The sequence below is a fragment of the Phocoena sinus genome, chromosome 17, assembly GCF_008692025.1.
Source record: "Phocoena sinus isolate mPhoSin1 chromosome 17, mPhoSin1.pri, whole genome shotgun sequence".
In the NCBI taxonomy this organism is placed as follows: Eukaryota; Metazoa; Chordata; class Mammalia; order Artiodactyla; family Phocoenidae; genus Phocoena; species Phocoena sinus.
Window position 1 is genome coordinate 52201273 of NC_045779.1, and position 16680 is coordinate 52217952.

A 16680-nucleotide genomic window follows, 5' to 3' on the forward strand; every position below is an offset into this window, starting at 1 on the left:
CTTTCATTGATTTTCTTTTACCTCTGAAAGTGTTAGGATTTCCTAAATCCGTTGAAACATAAGAGATGAGTTGGTTGACTTAATATTCAAATTTTGCACTAGATAATACATTGACTCTTTTTGTAAAACTTTTCTTTTAAAATAATAGGAGAAGTTAATTTAACAATTAAGGGTTATAACTTTGGAAATGAACTCACACAAAACATGGAGGTCTATGTTGGAGGAAAATCCTGCCAGGTCCTTCACTGGAACTTCACAGATATTAGATGCCTTTTGCCCAAGTTGTCTCCTGGAAAACATGATATCTGTGTAGAAGTCAGAAACTGGGGTTTTGCGTCAACAAGGTATGGTAATGACCATAAACTTTGACAGAGCTGTGGAACACATGGTGCTAATATATTGAGACAGGAAGAGAAATAGTCATTAACCTTATAATATTTCAGTTGCTCTCTTCACCTTTCTACAATTCTTTTTGCAAAAGATTCTGAAAATATCTCATAACATGCAGTATGATGCTTAGGTTTGAGACCAATACCATTCAGATTAGGTTGTAAGATTTCTCTGCAGAACTAGGTTTATGTATATGTCACATGACTTTCATTCATTCTGGAAATACTTATCAAGAAGTTACCGGGGGGCAGGCACTTTCTCAGTGCTGGATTTATAGTGGGGAATAAGAGGGATGTGTCCCCCACCTTAATGGTGCCCACAGTTTTGTTGGGGAGGCAGATTTCAAACAGATGATTACATCAATAACTGGATTATAAATGAGAAAAAGGATATGGATAAGAGGTCCCAGGTGCTACAAGAACATATAATAGAGCTAATTTTTCCTGAGGGACTGGGGACTGGAAAGAGTTCTCTGAAAAGGTGACAAGTAAGCCAAGAAACAGGTGGGAGCTGCCAGGTGAAGGAGAGGGTGGAGAGAATCCTCCTCCAACTCTGGCTTTCCTTTAAATAAGTGTTTAGTATTTTCTTCCCTGAAGCTGCTTGTCAACTGGTAAAATTTTAGTTCTGGCATAAGGAAGTTACTGGTTTAGAGCACTTAGAAAAAGAGAAAACTGGAATTTAGGGATTAAAAAAAAGGCAAGTAAAAAAAAAAAAAGGGCAAGTAAAACTGATGTCAGAGTAGAAGGAGAGATCATTGTAGAAGAGTCTTGTGGGAGGTGAAGAAAGAAGAGCAACAGTAAACATAAACTTCAGCACTACATCCCCTCTTAGATTCACAGGGCAGAGCACACATGGTTCTAGAAGAGCTGTTGGCTTGTGCTTTGGCTTGATGATATAACGGGCAGAATTGACAGCATACAAAACTGGGTACTTGGGTGGTGGTTCAAAAACTACCAATTCAGTTATGATGAGGAAGTTAGATAAAAATTAACACAAAGACTCATTTGAGTTATGGTGGGAGCTGGGATGTGGAAGTCAACTCTGTATGTCAGGTCAGAAAAGCACTGTACATTTTGATGGCCTCCTAGCAGATACATTGTAACGAAGCAAAATAAATTTAAAACCCTCTAGTTGAAATAGTGGGAAGGGAGATCATGACAAGTTTTCAACAAATATAGAATGATAAATTCAAATTAATTGCACAAAATTTTACTTATACTAAATGTATGGAATTTCATTACTATTCTTTTTTATAGATAATGCTGCCTTTATGGGGTTTTTGGGGTTTTTTTATGCCTTTATGTTTTATTCTAATAACTAGATAAAATATTTTAAAGGATTTCCTGTATTTCTTGTGACCTCAGTTCTCATAACCATATTTTTCCCATAGTATTTTAAGTTCTTCCATCTTAAATTCTCCTGCCATGGGATTTTCAGAAATGTTATTTTCATATTTAGGGAAACAACTATTATATATGTATATGATCCAACCAAATTGAGGTCATGATAATTATCAGATTATCTAGTTTGAGAAAGTAATGTTTTATTAAATATTCAAGTACTTCCTCTTAAATGAATCAGGTCCTAAGAAGAGTTTAACAACATGACCCCATGGAATGCTCATTGAAATATCTATTAATTTTTCTTTTACAGAGACAAATTAAATGCTTCTATACAGTATATTTTGCAAGTGACCAACATGTTTCCACAGAAGGGCTCCTTATATGGTGGAACTGAAATCACTATAATGGGTTTGGGATTCAGCACAATACTAGCTGAGAACACTGTGCTTTTGGGTAAGAGTTTCATCCTCACAGGAGGGCTGTTATCATTTTTCTCATCTTAAATGATGTGCTGTAGGTGCTGTGTTATTACACAAATACTCTCAGTCATGGAAGCTTTGTTTTTCTATTAGCATGTAAAAGATTAAGTGTATTTGGTTAGGTGGTAAAAATAAACTAAATAACTGCTTTTGATTTCAGTAAATAATTACCAAATGTTTAATGTGTATAAAACACTTTAAAAAAGGAGAGGTCTCTGTTCTAAAACTAGTCAGTACTCAAACATGATTGCTATCAGAAAAAAGTACCAAAGATCCTACTATGTAATGGGGAGCTTTTGTAGGGCCTTGACTATTTACTAATTATACTTCTTCTCTATATTTCACAAAAACTATTTGAGAAAATGTTTTTTCCCCCATCCTTTTTCTTTCTAGGGTCCTTCCCTTGCAATGTGACAGCATCATCAGAAAATGTCATAAAATGTATTGTTCATTCAACAGGGAAAGTGTTCAGGATTACCAACAGTGGGGAAGATTCAGGTATCAGACAGCATTTGTCTGCTGTAAATAATGGAGACATGTTACCTTGGAATTAATTTGATTTTTACTTATAATACTTCAGAGTATTCAGAGAATAATTATTGTTATTTCTTTGTATAAGTTGTTAATAGTTTGTCTAGAATTTATCCACTTGACATAGGGGGCCACATATAGAATGAATCAACAAGCAGTAGACTTGAGTCTAGAAGGCTAGGCTTAGGATTTCCGAGTTCAGGAATTGCCACTTGGTTTTACTGCAGTATAGAACCTCCTGAATTACTATAGTTTGTTTTCCATTATGGGTTTCTAAATAAATATTCAAATAGAAATTATATAGATTTTTGCGTGCCTCAATGCCTGAGAAAATTTTTGTGTTTAAAGAATTGATCAGAGGGCTTCCCTGGTGGCGCAGTGGTTGAGAGTCTGCCTGCCGATGCAGGGGACACAGGTTCGTGCCCCGGTCTGGGAAGATCCCACGTGCCGCGGAGCGGCTGGGCCCGTGAGCCACAACTACTGAGCCTGCGCGTCTGGAGCCTGTGCTCCACAACAAGAGAGGCCACGACAGTGAGAGGCCCGCGTATCACCAAAAAAAAAAGAATTGATCAGAGCTTTTAAAAATATTCCATGTGACATTTCTGAACAACTTGTTTATTGACTCTGATCTTTTTCAAATTGCCTCTCGGTCATCAGTTTTGGAGTTGTGTGGTTTATCTTTTCCTTAGCTTCTCATTATGTTACTTTCCATTATTTCTGTTTATTTTTATTATGTGTTTAAAGTAGACATGTAAAAGTTTTACAATGTTAATTAAAAAGTTTTTTCACTCGTGGCTGTATAAAAAGGAAATATTTTCAAAGATAATTATTAAGAATTTTTACTCCTTTTCCTTTTTTCTTTAAAAATATGACTCAATTCTTGCTCCCAGTACACGGATTAGGTTACGCCTGGTCACCATCAGTCTTAAATGTGTCTGTGGGAGACACAGTGACATGGCATTGGCAAGCACATCCATATCTCAGGGGAATAGGATATAGAGTTTTCTCTGTCTCCAGTCCTGGAAGTGTAATTTATGATGGCAAAGGATTTACCAATAGAAGAGAAAAATCTGCATCAGGTATGTTTCCGCTTTGTTGCGTTTTGCATCATGCTTCTTTTTCCCAGATATAATAAAAAGAAATTTGTTTAGATTTAAAATACTTTTGCATAAATCATATATACAAATACACAGAATGATTTAGCTGGCATTTTATTGCTATAGTAAAAATATTACAAATTTATAAAATATTCCAAATGAATGTCAGCAAGGTATTTTATACATCAGAGATGAGTTCTGATATCAGAAATATCTCTATTCATTCTGGAATAATCAACCAGAAAAATATATTGAAACAAGCGAAATACAAAGAAAATTGAAGTATGTGTTTTAATCATACCAATCTGAAAGCAAGTATGAACTTCTGTTGATTGGAATCAGCTTTAAAATCAGTCTTTCTTCTAGGACAACTTAGCGTACAGTGTGCCTTTTAGACTGCCTGTTTTGTTCTACACGTGTAGCAGTTTGAACTTTTTACTCATGAACACAAACTGTTTTTCATTGCATGTTGAGTTTTTCTTTAAGATTCTGTGAATTATGCCAGGTTTAACATGGTTTCTCTAGAAAAATTAATGCTGGATCTTGCCTTCCTAGAATATAATTTCATTATACAAGACAGTGTCATTTCCTTACTACTTCCTGTTGAAATATCACATGCATGAAAAATAAGAAACCTGTCACCTGCATGCACGTTTGAATGATTATTTCAAATTTCTTTTCAAAGATGCATTAATTGCTTGTATTTATTATGTTCAATCTCATTTTATGGTAGGTTCATTTTCTTACCAATTTACTTCACCTGGAATCCATTATTATAGCAGCGGGTATGTTGATGAGGCCCACTCCATTTTTCTCCAAGGAGTCATTAACGTTTTACCAGCTGAAACCAGGCACATTCCCCTGCACCTGTTTGTGGGTGGCACTGAAGCCACATATGCTCAGGGTAAGAAGGTTAAAGGTAGAAACCGTGTCACTTCGGTGACCCAGGGTATATGCAACCTTTCTGGAGTAGAAGGCAGATGACTGGGGCTAACTGTCTCTCACTAGCCGCATGACCTTGAATAGGTCGGGACTGCTCTGAGGCTAGAATTTATTCTATAAAATAAGGGGATCATGTTAATGTTGTCCTGTCAGTCTCCCAGAATCCTTATGTGCCTCAAATGAGATGTTAATGTGAAAAAGTTCTGATACTCTGTAAGTGCCTGAAAATATATTAAAATGTGAGATGATGTTGTTTTATTTTCCCCAGAGGGTCTGGCCTTAGACAAATTGAAAAATAAATTAATTTTTTATTCACTCTTTACTGTATCATCTTTGTCCAGGTCTTTCTTTTAACTTTGAACCGCCTGGGTCTCTTGTCATTTGGGAAAAAAAGACTTACCAGAATACAAACCACCATCATCAAAATTAGAGTAATGCAGTCTGAAAACAATTCTTGTTTTAGAATTTTATCCATGACTTACAGACAATTCTTTTGTCTAAAGGAGGACCCGTGAATTTGCGCTTAGGAAGCTCTGTGACAGGCTGCCTGGCGACAGAACCCCTGTGTGGCCTGAACAGTACCGGGTTTGCACATTCAGATAGATTGCTCTTTGAGCTTTCAAGTTGTTTTTCACCATCTATAAGCAACATTAGTCCATCCATCGGAACACTAAATGAATTGATAACAATTACTGGACGTGGCTTCAGTAATCTCACATGTGCTAATAAGGTAAGAATATAAAGATCTCCTTTTTACTTCTGTATACACAATAAAAGGAAGATGTTTCATCCATAACCTCGTAGTTTAATTTATGACAGCTTAATTGTGATATAATTCACACACCATACGACTCGCCCATTTAACGTGTACAATTCAGAAGCTTTTGGTATGTTCGTAGACTTGTGCATCCATCACCACAGTCAATTTTAGAACATTTTCTTTGCCCCAAAAAGGAACCCCACAGTCCTTAGATATTACCCCCAACCCCTCCGTACTTCCTGGCCCTAAACAACCACTAATTTTTCTGTCTCTGTGGATTTGCCTATTGTGCATATTCTTATAAATAGAATCATACAATATGTAGTCATTTGTGACTAGCTGTATTCACGAAGCATAATGTTTTCAAGGTTGATCCATGATGTACCATGTAGCAGTACTTCATTTCTTTTTATGACTGAAAAATATTCCACTGCATAGTGTATACATTTTATTGATCCATTCATTAGTTCATGGACATTTGGGTTGTTTTCACCTTTTTGGCTATTATCAATAATGTAACTATGAACATTTGTGTATGATCATAATTTAGTTTAAGATTAATCCAAGGTATGCCTTAATCAGCCCCCAAATTAATTTCATGAAAAAAAAGTTTGCACTTGATCGATTTTTTAAAAATTTATTGATTGATTGATTGATTTTTTGGCTGCATTGGGTCTTTGTTGCTGTGCACGGGCTTTCTCTAGTTGCGGAGAGCGGGGGCTACTCTTCGTTGCGGTGCACGGGCTCCTCATTGCGGTGGCCTCCCTTGTTGTGGAGCATGGGGCTCTAGGCGTGCGGGCTTCAGTAGTTGTGGCTCGAGGGCTCTAGAGCTCAGGCTCAGTAGTTGTGGCAAACGGGTTTAGTTGCTCCACGGCATGTGGGGTCTTCCCGGACCAGGGCTCGAACCCATGTCCCCTCCATTGGCAGGCAGATTCTTAACCACTGCTCCACCAGGTTTTTAAATTTAGTTGTTGCTAATACAAAATTTAAGTTCACACTAGAGTAATGTATTGACTTGTTTTCATGTTCATTTTATTTTCAGGTTACAATTGGTAGCTATCCCTGTGTTGTAGAAGAAAGTAGTAATAATTCCATTGTGTGTCATATTGACCCTCAAAACTCAATGGATGTTGGCATCAGGGAAATTGTCACAGTAACTGTCTACAATCTGGGAACTGCTATCAACACACTGTCCAGTGAATTTGATAGGCGATTTGTACTTTTGCCAAACATCGACGTGGTATTACCAAATGCAGGGTCAACTACAGGAATGACAAAAGTGACCATAAAAGGCTCTGGATTTGCAGTTCCTTCTGCTGGTGTACAAGTCCTTATGGGTCATTTTCCATGTGAAGTTCTGTCAGTGAATTATACAGCCATTGAATGTGAAACATCTCCTGCTCCGCAGCAGCTTGTGAAGGTAAATCTTCTGATCCACGGAGTGCCTGCCCTGTGTCAAGGGAACTGCAGCTTTTCATACTTAGAAAGCATCACTGCTTTTGTAACAAGAATCTCCCCAAACACCGTCAAAGGATCTGTAAAAGTTCTTATTGAAGGAGAAGGTTTTGGCACTATCTTGGAGGACATTTCTGTTTTCATTGGAAACCAACGGTTTAGAGCAATCGATGTTAATGAAAATAACATCACTGTTCTTGTGACTTCTCTTCCGGCTGGAATTTATCCTCTTAGTGTTGTGGTGGGAATGAAAGGCTTAGCTCTGGGAAACCTTACTGTCAGCAGCCCCCCAGTAGCATCTGTCACACCAACTTCTGGAAGCATTGGTGGTGGCACTACTTTGATGATCACTGGAAATGGCTTCTATCCAGGCAACACCACAGTCACTGTTGGGGATGAACCTTGCCAAATTATTTCTGTCAATTCCAGTGAAGTCTACTGCCGTACCCCAGCAGGGACAGCTGGAAGGGTCAGTGTAAAGATCTCTGTGAATGCAGTCGCTTATCCACCTCTGTCATTTACGTATGCCTTGGAAGATACTCCACTTCTCAGAGGAGTTATCCCAAGTACAGGTACGCCAATACCTGCTTTTTTGGTGTCTTGATATACTATGATCAGTAATATTTACTAGCATAGAATTGGAATAATGTTTACAAATGATTTTTAGGATATGTTTTTAGACAAACCCTCTTAATCAATACATAGGATTTGAGTTCTGTGTAGTCTCTATTGTGTGATTATTTTTTGCACATTCTTGGGATAAAATTTTTGGCCAAATTCCCATTTCTGTTTTAAAACAAAATCCCCATTAACTTCACCTAAATTTCAAAATGAGGAAGAAATAGATGGATACCTGTGGACTAAAATTGGTTATTAATTTATGTCACTAATGTTAATATGACAGGCAATACCTGTTAAACTTCGTAAGTAGTTCATCTTATTAACATTGAGAATTTTTTAGAGTATCTTGTTTCCAGGAAACTACAATTGATTTTTAACTTTATTAACACAACAGAATTCCTTTTAAGGGGGTAATTGGCCCATTCAGGTGGAAAAAATATTATAAAATAGGATTTACTTAATTATTTAGTATGACTTGGTCTTCTGAGCTAAGAATAGATTGAGATGTCTTCCTGATCCTTTGTCATTATGTTATGCTGTTTCTGATCACCTTCAAGCTATTGGAATGCTTATCATCTATGTAATGATTTCTGAAGAGGCAGCTATAGTCTAATGGCTGAGAACATGGCCTTAATACCTGGATTCACACCTTGGTTCTTCTACTTTCCAGTGGTGAAACTTTGGACGAGTTTCTTAAAATATCAGTTTCCTTACACATGCAGATACCTTCCTCATACGGTTAAAAAATCTCATTCATATAATGCAACGTAAAAGTTTCCTTTAATAAAGAACTTATTAAGGGACTTCCCTGGTAGTGCAGTGGATAAGACTCCATGCTCCAATGCAGGGGGCCCAGGTTCGATCCCTGGTCAGGGAACTAAATCCCACATGCATGCCGCAACTAAGAGTTCACATGCCACAACTAAGGAGGCTGCCTGCCACAACTAAGGAGCCAGCGAGCTGCAACTAAGGAGCCTGTCAGCTGCAACTAAGACCCAGTGCAGCCAAATAAATAAATAAATATTTTTTAAAAAATAAATAAAATAAAGAACTTATTAAATGTTGGCCTTTTAAAAAAAGTCTTTGTTAATTTACAGTGCCAGGAAATGTATCAGGTTTGGGTAAGATGTATTCTGTGCCTTCAAGAAGTTTGCTATTGAAATTTTCTTTTAGACATCAAATTTTCTCATTTAGAATTTTAAAAAGCAAATATTAACAGTAGCAATGGCATACTTCCTCCCATATATTTGCAATCATTGCAAATGAAGAACATATTGGCATATGTTCCTTATTTCCATGAACCATTTCTGTCTCATCTCTCTTTGAATGTATCTTTCAAAACAATGTATCTGAAGATAGACGAGGGCTTCCCTGGTGGCGCAGTGGTTGAGAATCCGCCTGCTGATGCAGGGGACGCGGGTTCATGCCCCAGTCCGGGAAGATCCCACATGCCGCGGAGTGGCTGGTCCCGTGAGCCATGGCCGCTGAGCCTGCATGTCCGGAGCCTGTGCTCCGCGACTGGAGAGGCCACAACAGTGAGAGGCCTGCGTACCGCAAAAAAAAAAAAAAAAAAGATAGATGAGACTTGTAGACAAGTGAGAACTGAGCTATTGGGTTGGCCAAAAAGTGCCTTCGGTTTTTAAGTAAAAATAAAAAGCACATTTTTCATTTTCACCAAGAACTTTATTGAACAACGTATTCACCCTTTTGTTCCAACTACTTTGCCGTTTTTCAGGCAACTCGTAATTCCATCTTCCCAAAACGTTTCGTCTTTTTGAGCAAAGAACTGGTCCAGGTGCCTTTTACAGTCTTCCAGGGAATTGAAATTTTTTCCATTAAGAGAATTTTGTAAAGATCGAAATAAATGGAAATCCAAAGGTGCAATGTCTAGTGAATACAGCAGATGAATCAGAACTTCCCAGCCAAGCTGTAACAGTTTTTGCCTGGTCATCAAAGAAACATTTGGCCTTGCGTTATCCTGATGGAAAATTATGTGTTTTCTGTTGACTAATTCTGGACGCTTTTCATTGAGTGCTGCTTTCACTTGGGCTAATTGGGAGCAGTACTTGTTGGAATTAATCGTTTGGTTTTCCAGAAGGAGCTCATAATAGAGGACTCCCTTCCATTCCAACCATATACACAACATCACCTTCTTTGGATGAAGACCGGCCTTTGGTGTGGTCGGTATTGGTTCATTTCACTTGCCCCACGATCTCTTCTGTTTCACATTATTGTACAGTATCCACTTTTCATCGCCCATCACAATTTGTTTTAAAAACAGAACGTTTCTGTGACGTTTCAGTAGACAACTTCATGTGCAAATATGGTCAAAAAGGGTTTTTTTGCTTAAGTGGAACCCAAACATCAAAGCGATGAACATAACCAAGCTGGTGCAAATGATTTTCAATGCTTGATTTGGATATTTTGAGTATGTTGGCTGTCTCCTGGATGGTATAATGTTGATCTCAATTAATGTCTCAATTTGATCGCTATCAACTTCAACTGGTCTACCCGACCGTGGAGCATTGTCCAGAGAGAAATCTCCAACATGAAACTTCGCAAACCACTTTTGACATGTTTGATCAGTCACAGCACCTTCTCCATACACTGCACAAATCTTTTTTTTGCGTTTCAGTTGGCATTTTTACCTTTCTTGAAATAATAAAGTATAATATGCCAAAAATGTTGCTTTTTTTCTCCCATCTTCAATATTAAAATGGCTACACAAAAATTCACCAATTTTGATGTCTTTTTTTAAATGCACGCTGATATGACAGCTGTCACATACAGTCTAACAAAATTGTTTCAAATGAAGTTAAAGACAACTAAGTGCTACTAGAGCCATCTTACGGAAAAAAACGTTCAAACCTTTTGGCCCACCTAATATTTTATTTACTGAAGAGGCAAGGTATACATCACACTTAGAACACTTCCATATGAAAGGTGAAAATACCAGAGAAGATTAAAAACTTAAGACCTGAAAACATTTTTTAATCTTGTATCTTAAAACTATTCGTAACTTGAAAGATCTCAATATCTATGGTCTTTAAAATGGCAACTTACATTTCAGTGACACTTACTATGGTCAATTATGTAGTTATTTTTACTGTTACTACTTGAATTAAAAGCAAACTAATACGTGGTGACTCTGCATTTGTAACAAGTTATGTTGATTAATAACTATTCACTTATTATTTAGGTACGTAGGTCTGTGTTTGGATGCCCTGTGAAAAATTCCATGTGTGTAATGCCGTCAATGCTTTTTGTCAAAAGAAGGAAGGAAGGGAACAGAAGGATTGAGATACTTTATTCTATGTACATTTATTCAAGGCATTAACATCAACATTCATCTATAAGTCTTTAAATTAATTCCTTGTTTCTGTATTTACTATCTTAGACCTAATTATTTATATATCATAATTTGTTTATCAAGTCATATATATTGAAAATATTTGAATTAAGAAAAATAGTCCATTCATCAGAAGAGTTGCAAATATCAGGAAAGTACCAAAAGTTTTAAAAAGTAAACCTCATCCCTAAATATGCTCTAACCCACCACCCACTGCTCCAGGCATTCATTCATTCTTCAGACATTCTAGATCTTCTCTCTTTTCCATTAGCCTGAATTATTAGTAACTTACAACTTTCATCTGTAGAATGGACAGATGTGCTAGAAAATAATGGACATTGAGATAAATATCTTATAATCAAGATACCATAGACTGCAATGAAATTATAGCCAAAATGTATATGACATGACATGTACTGTTGGTATTTATATTAGTTTTAAAACACTGGATATTATTTTGTTTATGTAAGTACATGGGTATATCTTTAAATGCATGTGCAAGTATTGGAATTTAGGTATACATTTATATTTATATGGTTTGCTTTTTGTTTTTAAGGTCCTCCAGGGACTGAAATTCAGATCAATGGGTCAAATTTTGGTATTGATATCTTGGAAATTTCAGTGATGATAAATAACATTCAGTGTAATGTGACCATGGTCAATGATACTGTATTGCAATGCATTGCTGGAGATCATGCTGGTGGCACTTTTCCTGTTATGATGCATCATAAGACAAAAGGCTCTGCTGTGTCCACAGTCGTATTTGAGTACCCACTTACTATTCACAATATTCATCCAAGCCAAGGTACGCATGAATGTACCAGAACCTAGAAATATTTTATATTGTTTCAGTAAACATTTATTTAGAAAGAAACATATTCTTCAAACCCTGCTAAAATGTGTAGTTCCTATAACACACTAAAATATTTTTGTTTATGCATCAAATTAATAAGCATGCAAGGGTATCAATCATTTCAAAATATTTGTTTAATGCCTATATTTCTCTTGTGCTATATAATTTATTTAAAATTTAATATTATTGACAATGTCCAGGTTTTATTTGGAAATTGTTTTAAAATCATGTTTAGATATCACTGGCCTGTAATTATGTCTATCTAAATAAGTATTTTTTTTCTGTTTGAAAATTATTTTAGTGGTTAAAAACCTTAAGCATAACCAATGTGCTTTTAACTAAAATGGTAACTTTACATTTGTGTTTTGACTACTCAAATTCTTTGTGACATTTCTTTTAAATAAAATTTTAGTTCCTAGAAGTAGTTTAAATAAATGACCAGATGTGACATTTACTCAGTGAAGGTTTTAAAAAACTACAATCAAAAGAGATTCTGTTGCACTAATATAATATAATATAAATAATTTCAATTCTTCGAATCTTTTCATTTAATGAAACTTGCTTCCATTTCAGGTGTTAAAATAAAGTTAAATATATGTACAGAGGAGGTTTTCTTTTCATTAACTTTGTCTTTCCCTTTTATATGTCTTCACTAGGGAGCTTCGGTGGTGGTCAAACCATGACTGTGACAGGCACTGGGTTTAATCCACAGAATTCAGTTGTATTAGTTTGTACCTCCAAATGTGCAGTCAACAGACTGAAATCTAATTGCACAACATTATTATGTGAAGTTCCACCTAATAATGGTAAGTAGTCAGAAAAAAGAATGGAAGTCTTTGAGAACTGTTCAATTTTATAGAGGTGGGTCTGAATTTCTTTTTTCAATTTTTTGTATTCATTTGGGGCAATTGAATCACCTTTATGAATTTCCTGATTTTAAGCAATTTCTTCAGAATTTTGTTTTCTAGGCTTATAATATTTTCCAAGATTCATGACATTTGGGTTAGACTGAATTGTTTTTAGTAAATTGCAGTTTTTCAGTTTATCACATAAAGAACATGCCAAATGGAGAACATGTTTTTAGTTCCTATTGGAGTATTAACTTTCCCTTAAAGGGGGGATAGTATAATGGTTATGAGGATGAACTCCGGTAATTCATTGCCAAGATTCAAATGCAAGCTATGTCTTTGGGCAAGTTATTCAAGCTCTCTGTGTCTTAGTTTCCTCTTCTGTAAAATGAAAATGATCCCACTAGCCTACTTATTGTGAGGCTTGATAAGTTAATGTATGTGAAGTGGATAGAATGGTATCTGAAACATGATATGTGATTTGCTATTATTATTACTCTTATTTATTTTTACTTAGTGGTTAAAAGTCTGGGCTCTAAGGAGCCCCTGAATTTGTTTTGCCACTAACTGTCACCTCAGCTAAGTAACTTACTCCTGTCTGTTTCAGTTTGTCCATCTATTGAATGGAGACAATATTAACCCTAGTTCAGTGGATTACTGTGAAGTTTAAGTATCTGGTATTTTAAGTACACAACAGATTTTAATCATCTAACAAAATTTAAGAAGAACTAAAGAGAATAATATAGATGAATAAAGGATATGGTTTATGCACAAACATTTTTTTAAAACATTAACAAAATGTGATGAAGCTTTTCTAAACGTTTTTGCTTCTTCTGACTTCTTAAAGAATACTGAAGAAAATGTAACACTTTTGTGACTGGGCTTACTTATCATTTCAACATCAGAGTTTGTATTCTGATTTTTTTTTTAGTGCAGTAATGCTATAAAGATTTGTCAAGGTTTGTTTACCTTAACAGTAGCTCCGCTTCTTTTTTCAGCGTTTTTGTATTGAGTTTTTGTAGCTTTTCTGTCTGTTACCTCGCTTTCAGCTGTCAGCGTGCTTGCTATTAGCCGTTCTTCCTTCCGTCCTCTCTAATTTGCAGTGTTGAATCCTCTAGGACTGGAAAACCAAACAGGCAGGTTTGTAGAATTGTCTACAATAAGAGGCTCTGAGGGAGGATCTAAGGGTTTTTCCCCTGTTGATGATGTGTGTGAATTTTGTGATGTGTTTGCCTATTGCTAGAGATCTTTATTACTTCACGTAGAGCCTGTGAAAGTGACTTTGGGAAAAGGAAGATGTTATTAAAAATATTTGGGAGTTTTGGACGTGAATAAGGGCCTAATGGCAGAATCGAACTCAGTTTGATTCCTCTTATCATAGGCAGGGGACCCAAGCAAGCCTGTGAAGTGAGTGTGGTCAATGGGAAGACTTCATCTCAGTCCACGACTCCTTTTATATACACCATGTCAATGACTCCACTCATCACTGAAATAGCTCCCAGGAGAGGCAGTACAACAGGGGGCACCAGACTTACAGTCCTGGGATCCGGCTTCAGGTACTGTCTTCACATGCATATACATCAGTGAATCTTTCCGGACTCCAGCTGTTATGCCTGCTTTCCCGTGCGCCAGGACAGTGTTTGAATATAGTCATGTAAAGTCTACCCACTTGCTCAAAAGCCACACTACATTTACTGACTACATACTCTGTGTCAGGAACCTTTCTACCCCATAGAAACTTCCTGCCTTACCTTCTTAGGTATTGTTTAATACCATTTTATGGCTAGAAGACTAAAATTAGAGAGGCTAAATAACTTGCCCCAGATCTTAGTAAGTAACATCACAGGTGTAAGTCACTTTACTGTTACACTTTCCCCAGAATCTCATCTCCAACCATCATCTGCTTCATTGGCTCAGTGAAACATCTCTTCATCCATTTCACTGTAACTGTTTAGGTTCCTTCTTCATAAACATATTCATTATTTTGGCTCAAATTTTATGTACTGCCCTATCATCATCCCTCAAGTACATTAAGTTTGACTTCACAACCCCAGATCATTTAAATCACAGCGGGCAATGTTAATTCCTCAAGTACCTGTAACTACCTTGGACTTGCATTTTTACATGGAGATTAAATTCCAAAGTCTGTGAATGTGACAAAAAATGTCACATAGGCAAGATAATCGCTGAAAGTGTCTTACATAGGTGCCTGCTTGGAGACCAATGTAGAACTTCTCAATAATTTGAACCCAAGCAGTTTTTCTCCAGCACTGCAATACTTGCTAGTTTGTACAGTTTTATTTCCTGACCTCTCAATCTCTTTGTTTACTTTTTTCTCAACAAATATTTTGAAGTTTTACTACTGAAAAAAAGTGTCAGTCTGCACTTTGATAGCTCATAGGTAAGATCATTAATTTTACAATAATGCGTATGAATAATAGGGTTTGACAATGGGACCTAGACATTCGAGAAAAACGTCAATGTTTTGTTTTCTTTTTTTTACTTTACAGTGAAAATATACAGGATGTTCTTGTTACCATAGCTGAAGCCAAATGTGATATTGAGTATTCCAACAAGACATATATCATCTGCGTGACAAATGCCCACACTCCTTCAGGGTGGGCTCCAGTGCATGTCAACATCAGAAGCATCGGCATGGCCAAACTGGTAACAGTGCTGCTGGATAGAGTAGTCTCAGCAATAGAAAAACTAGCCTTATGGGAGGTGAAGTAATTGGTAATGGAGTTGTTGGGGTTTTTTTGGCTGTGTTGGGTCTTTGTTGCTGCGCATGGGCTTTCTCTAGTTGTGGCAAGCGGGGGCTACTCTTCGTCGTGGCACGCGGACTTCTCATTGTGGTTAATTCTCTTGTTGTGGAGCACAGGCTCTAGGCGTATGGGCTTCAGTAGTTGTGGCATGTGGGCTCAGTAGTTGTGGCTCGTGGGCTCTAGAGCTCAGGCTCAGTAGTTGTGGTGCACGGGCTTAGTTGCTCCACGCCATGTGGGATCTTCCTGGTTCAGATTGAACCCGTGTCCCCTGCATTGGCAGGCGGATCCTTAACCACTGCACCACCAGAGAGGTCCCATTAATGGACCTTTTACTTTGTTAATGTCTCCAAAAAATAACTAAGATGTGACTATAATAAATTTAAAGTAGGTTATTTTTTTTTGCTTGTTACTAAAATTTTATTATTTCAGATTTCTCATTATTCAGGATTGCAGGGTAATTGGTAATAGCTTTTTTAGTTTTTTATTATTGTGAAATTAATCAACAGGCAGCTCTAACATACTTAAAGTAGGTTATACTTAATGAAAATGTTCATTGTTTTAGATTTCTTCATTTTGAGGAATTAAATGAAGAATTGTGATAAAACCTCTAAATTGAAAAGTCTCTCATTTCTATTACAGGATAATGCTGACTTCCTATATGTTGATGCTTGGTCCTCCAACTTCTCGTGGGGAGGAGCATCGCCCCCAGAGGAAGGCTCACTAGTTGTTATTACAAAAGGACAGACAATTTTGCTGGATCAGAATACCCCTATCCTGAAAATGTTGCTTATTCAGGGTAAATTTCTGGAAATCTGTTTATTAGACTCTGCCTGTGAAATGGTTCTGTGAAGTTAATTTATCTTTTTTTTTTTTTTTTTGCGGCACGCGGGTCTGTCACTGTTGTGCCCCTCTCGCTGCGGAACACAGGCTCCAGACGTGCAGGCTCAGCGGCCATGGCTCACAGGCCCAGCCGCTTCGCGGCACGTGGGATCTTCCCGGAACTGGGGCACGAACCCGTGTCCCCTGCATCGGCAGGCGGACGCTCAACCACTACGCCACCAGGAAAGCCCTGTGAAGTTAATTTAATCAAAATTCATGATTATGAGCATCCATAGTTGTATCAGGTTTTGAATACAGAGTTTAGTACTGAGTTCTTTAAATTGAGTATTATAATCCATTTGTGGTTATGAAATTTTTTATTGCATTGCAACCAGAATCTTTTAATGAAATAGAATAGAAAATATCTG

The 16680-nt window shown here is 36.9% G+C and overlaps 1 protein-coding gene across 1 annotated transcript in view; it reads left to right on the forward strand.

Annotated features, from left to right (window-relative positions):
* Positions 1 to 16680, forward strand: part of PKHD1L1 (PKHD1 like 1) — a 156342-nt gene that overhangs the window by 66927 nt on the left and 72735 nt on the right. The window contains exons 32-43 of the mRNA XM_032610093.1: positions 149 to 344; positions 2044 to 2186; positions 2606 to 2710; positions 3634 to 3822; positions 4574 to 4744; positions 5286 to 5512; positions 6585 to 7569; positions 11524 to 11772; positions 12477 to 12626; positions 14050 to 14224; positions 15179 to 15335; positions 16073 to 16229. Of these exons, the coding sequence (XP_032465984.1) occupies positions 149 to 344; positions 2044 to 2186; positions 2606 to 2710; positions 3634 to 3822; positions 4574 to 4744; positions 5286 to 5512; positions 6585 to 7569; positions 11524 to 11772; positions 12477 to 12626; positions 14050 to 14224; positions 15179 to 15335; positions 16073 to 16229 (2904 nt within the window). The remainder of the gene's footprint in view (positions 1 to 148; positions 345 to 2043; positions 2187 to 2605; positions 2711 to 3633; positions 3823 to 4573; positions 4745 to 5285; positions 5513 to 6584; positions 7570 to 11523; positions 11773 to 12476; positions 12627 to 14049; positions 14225 to 15178; positions 15336 to 16072; positions 16230 to 16680) is intronic.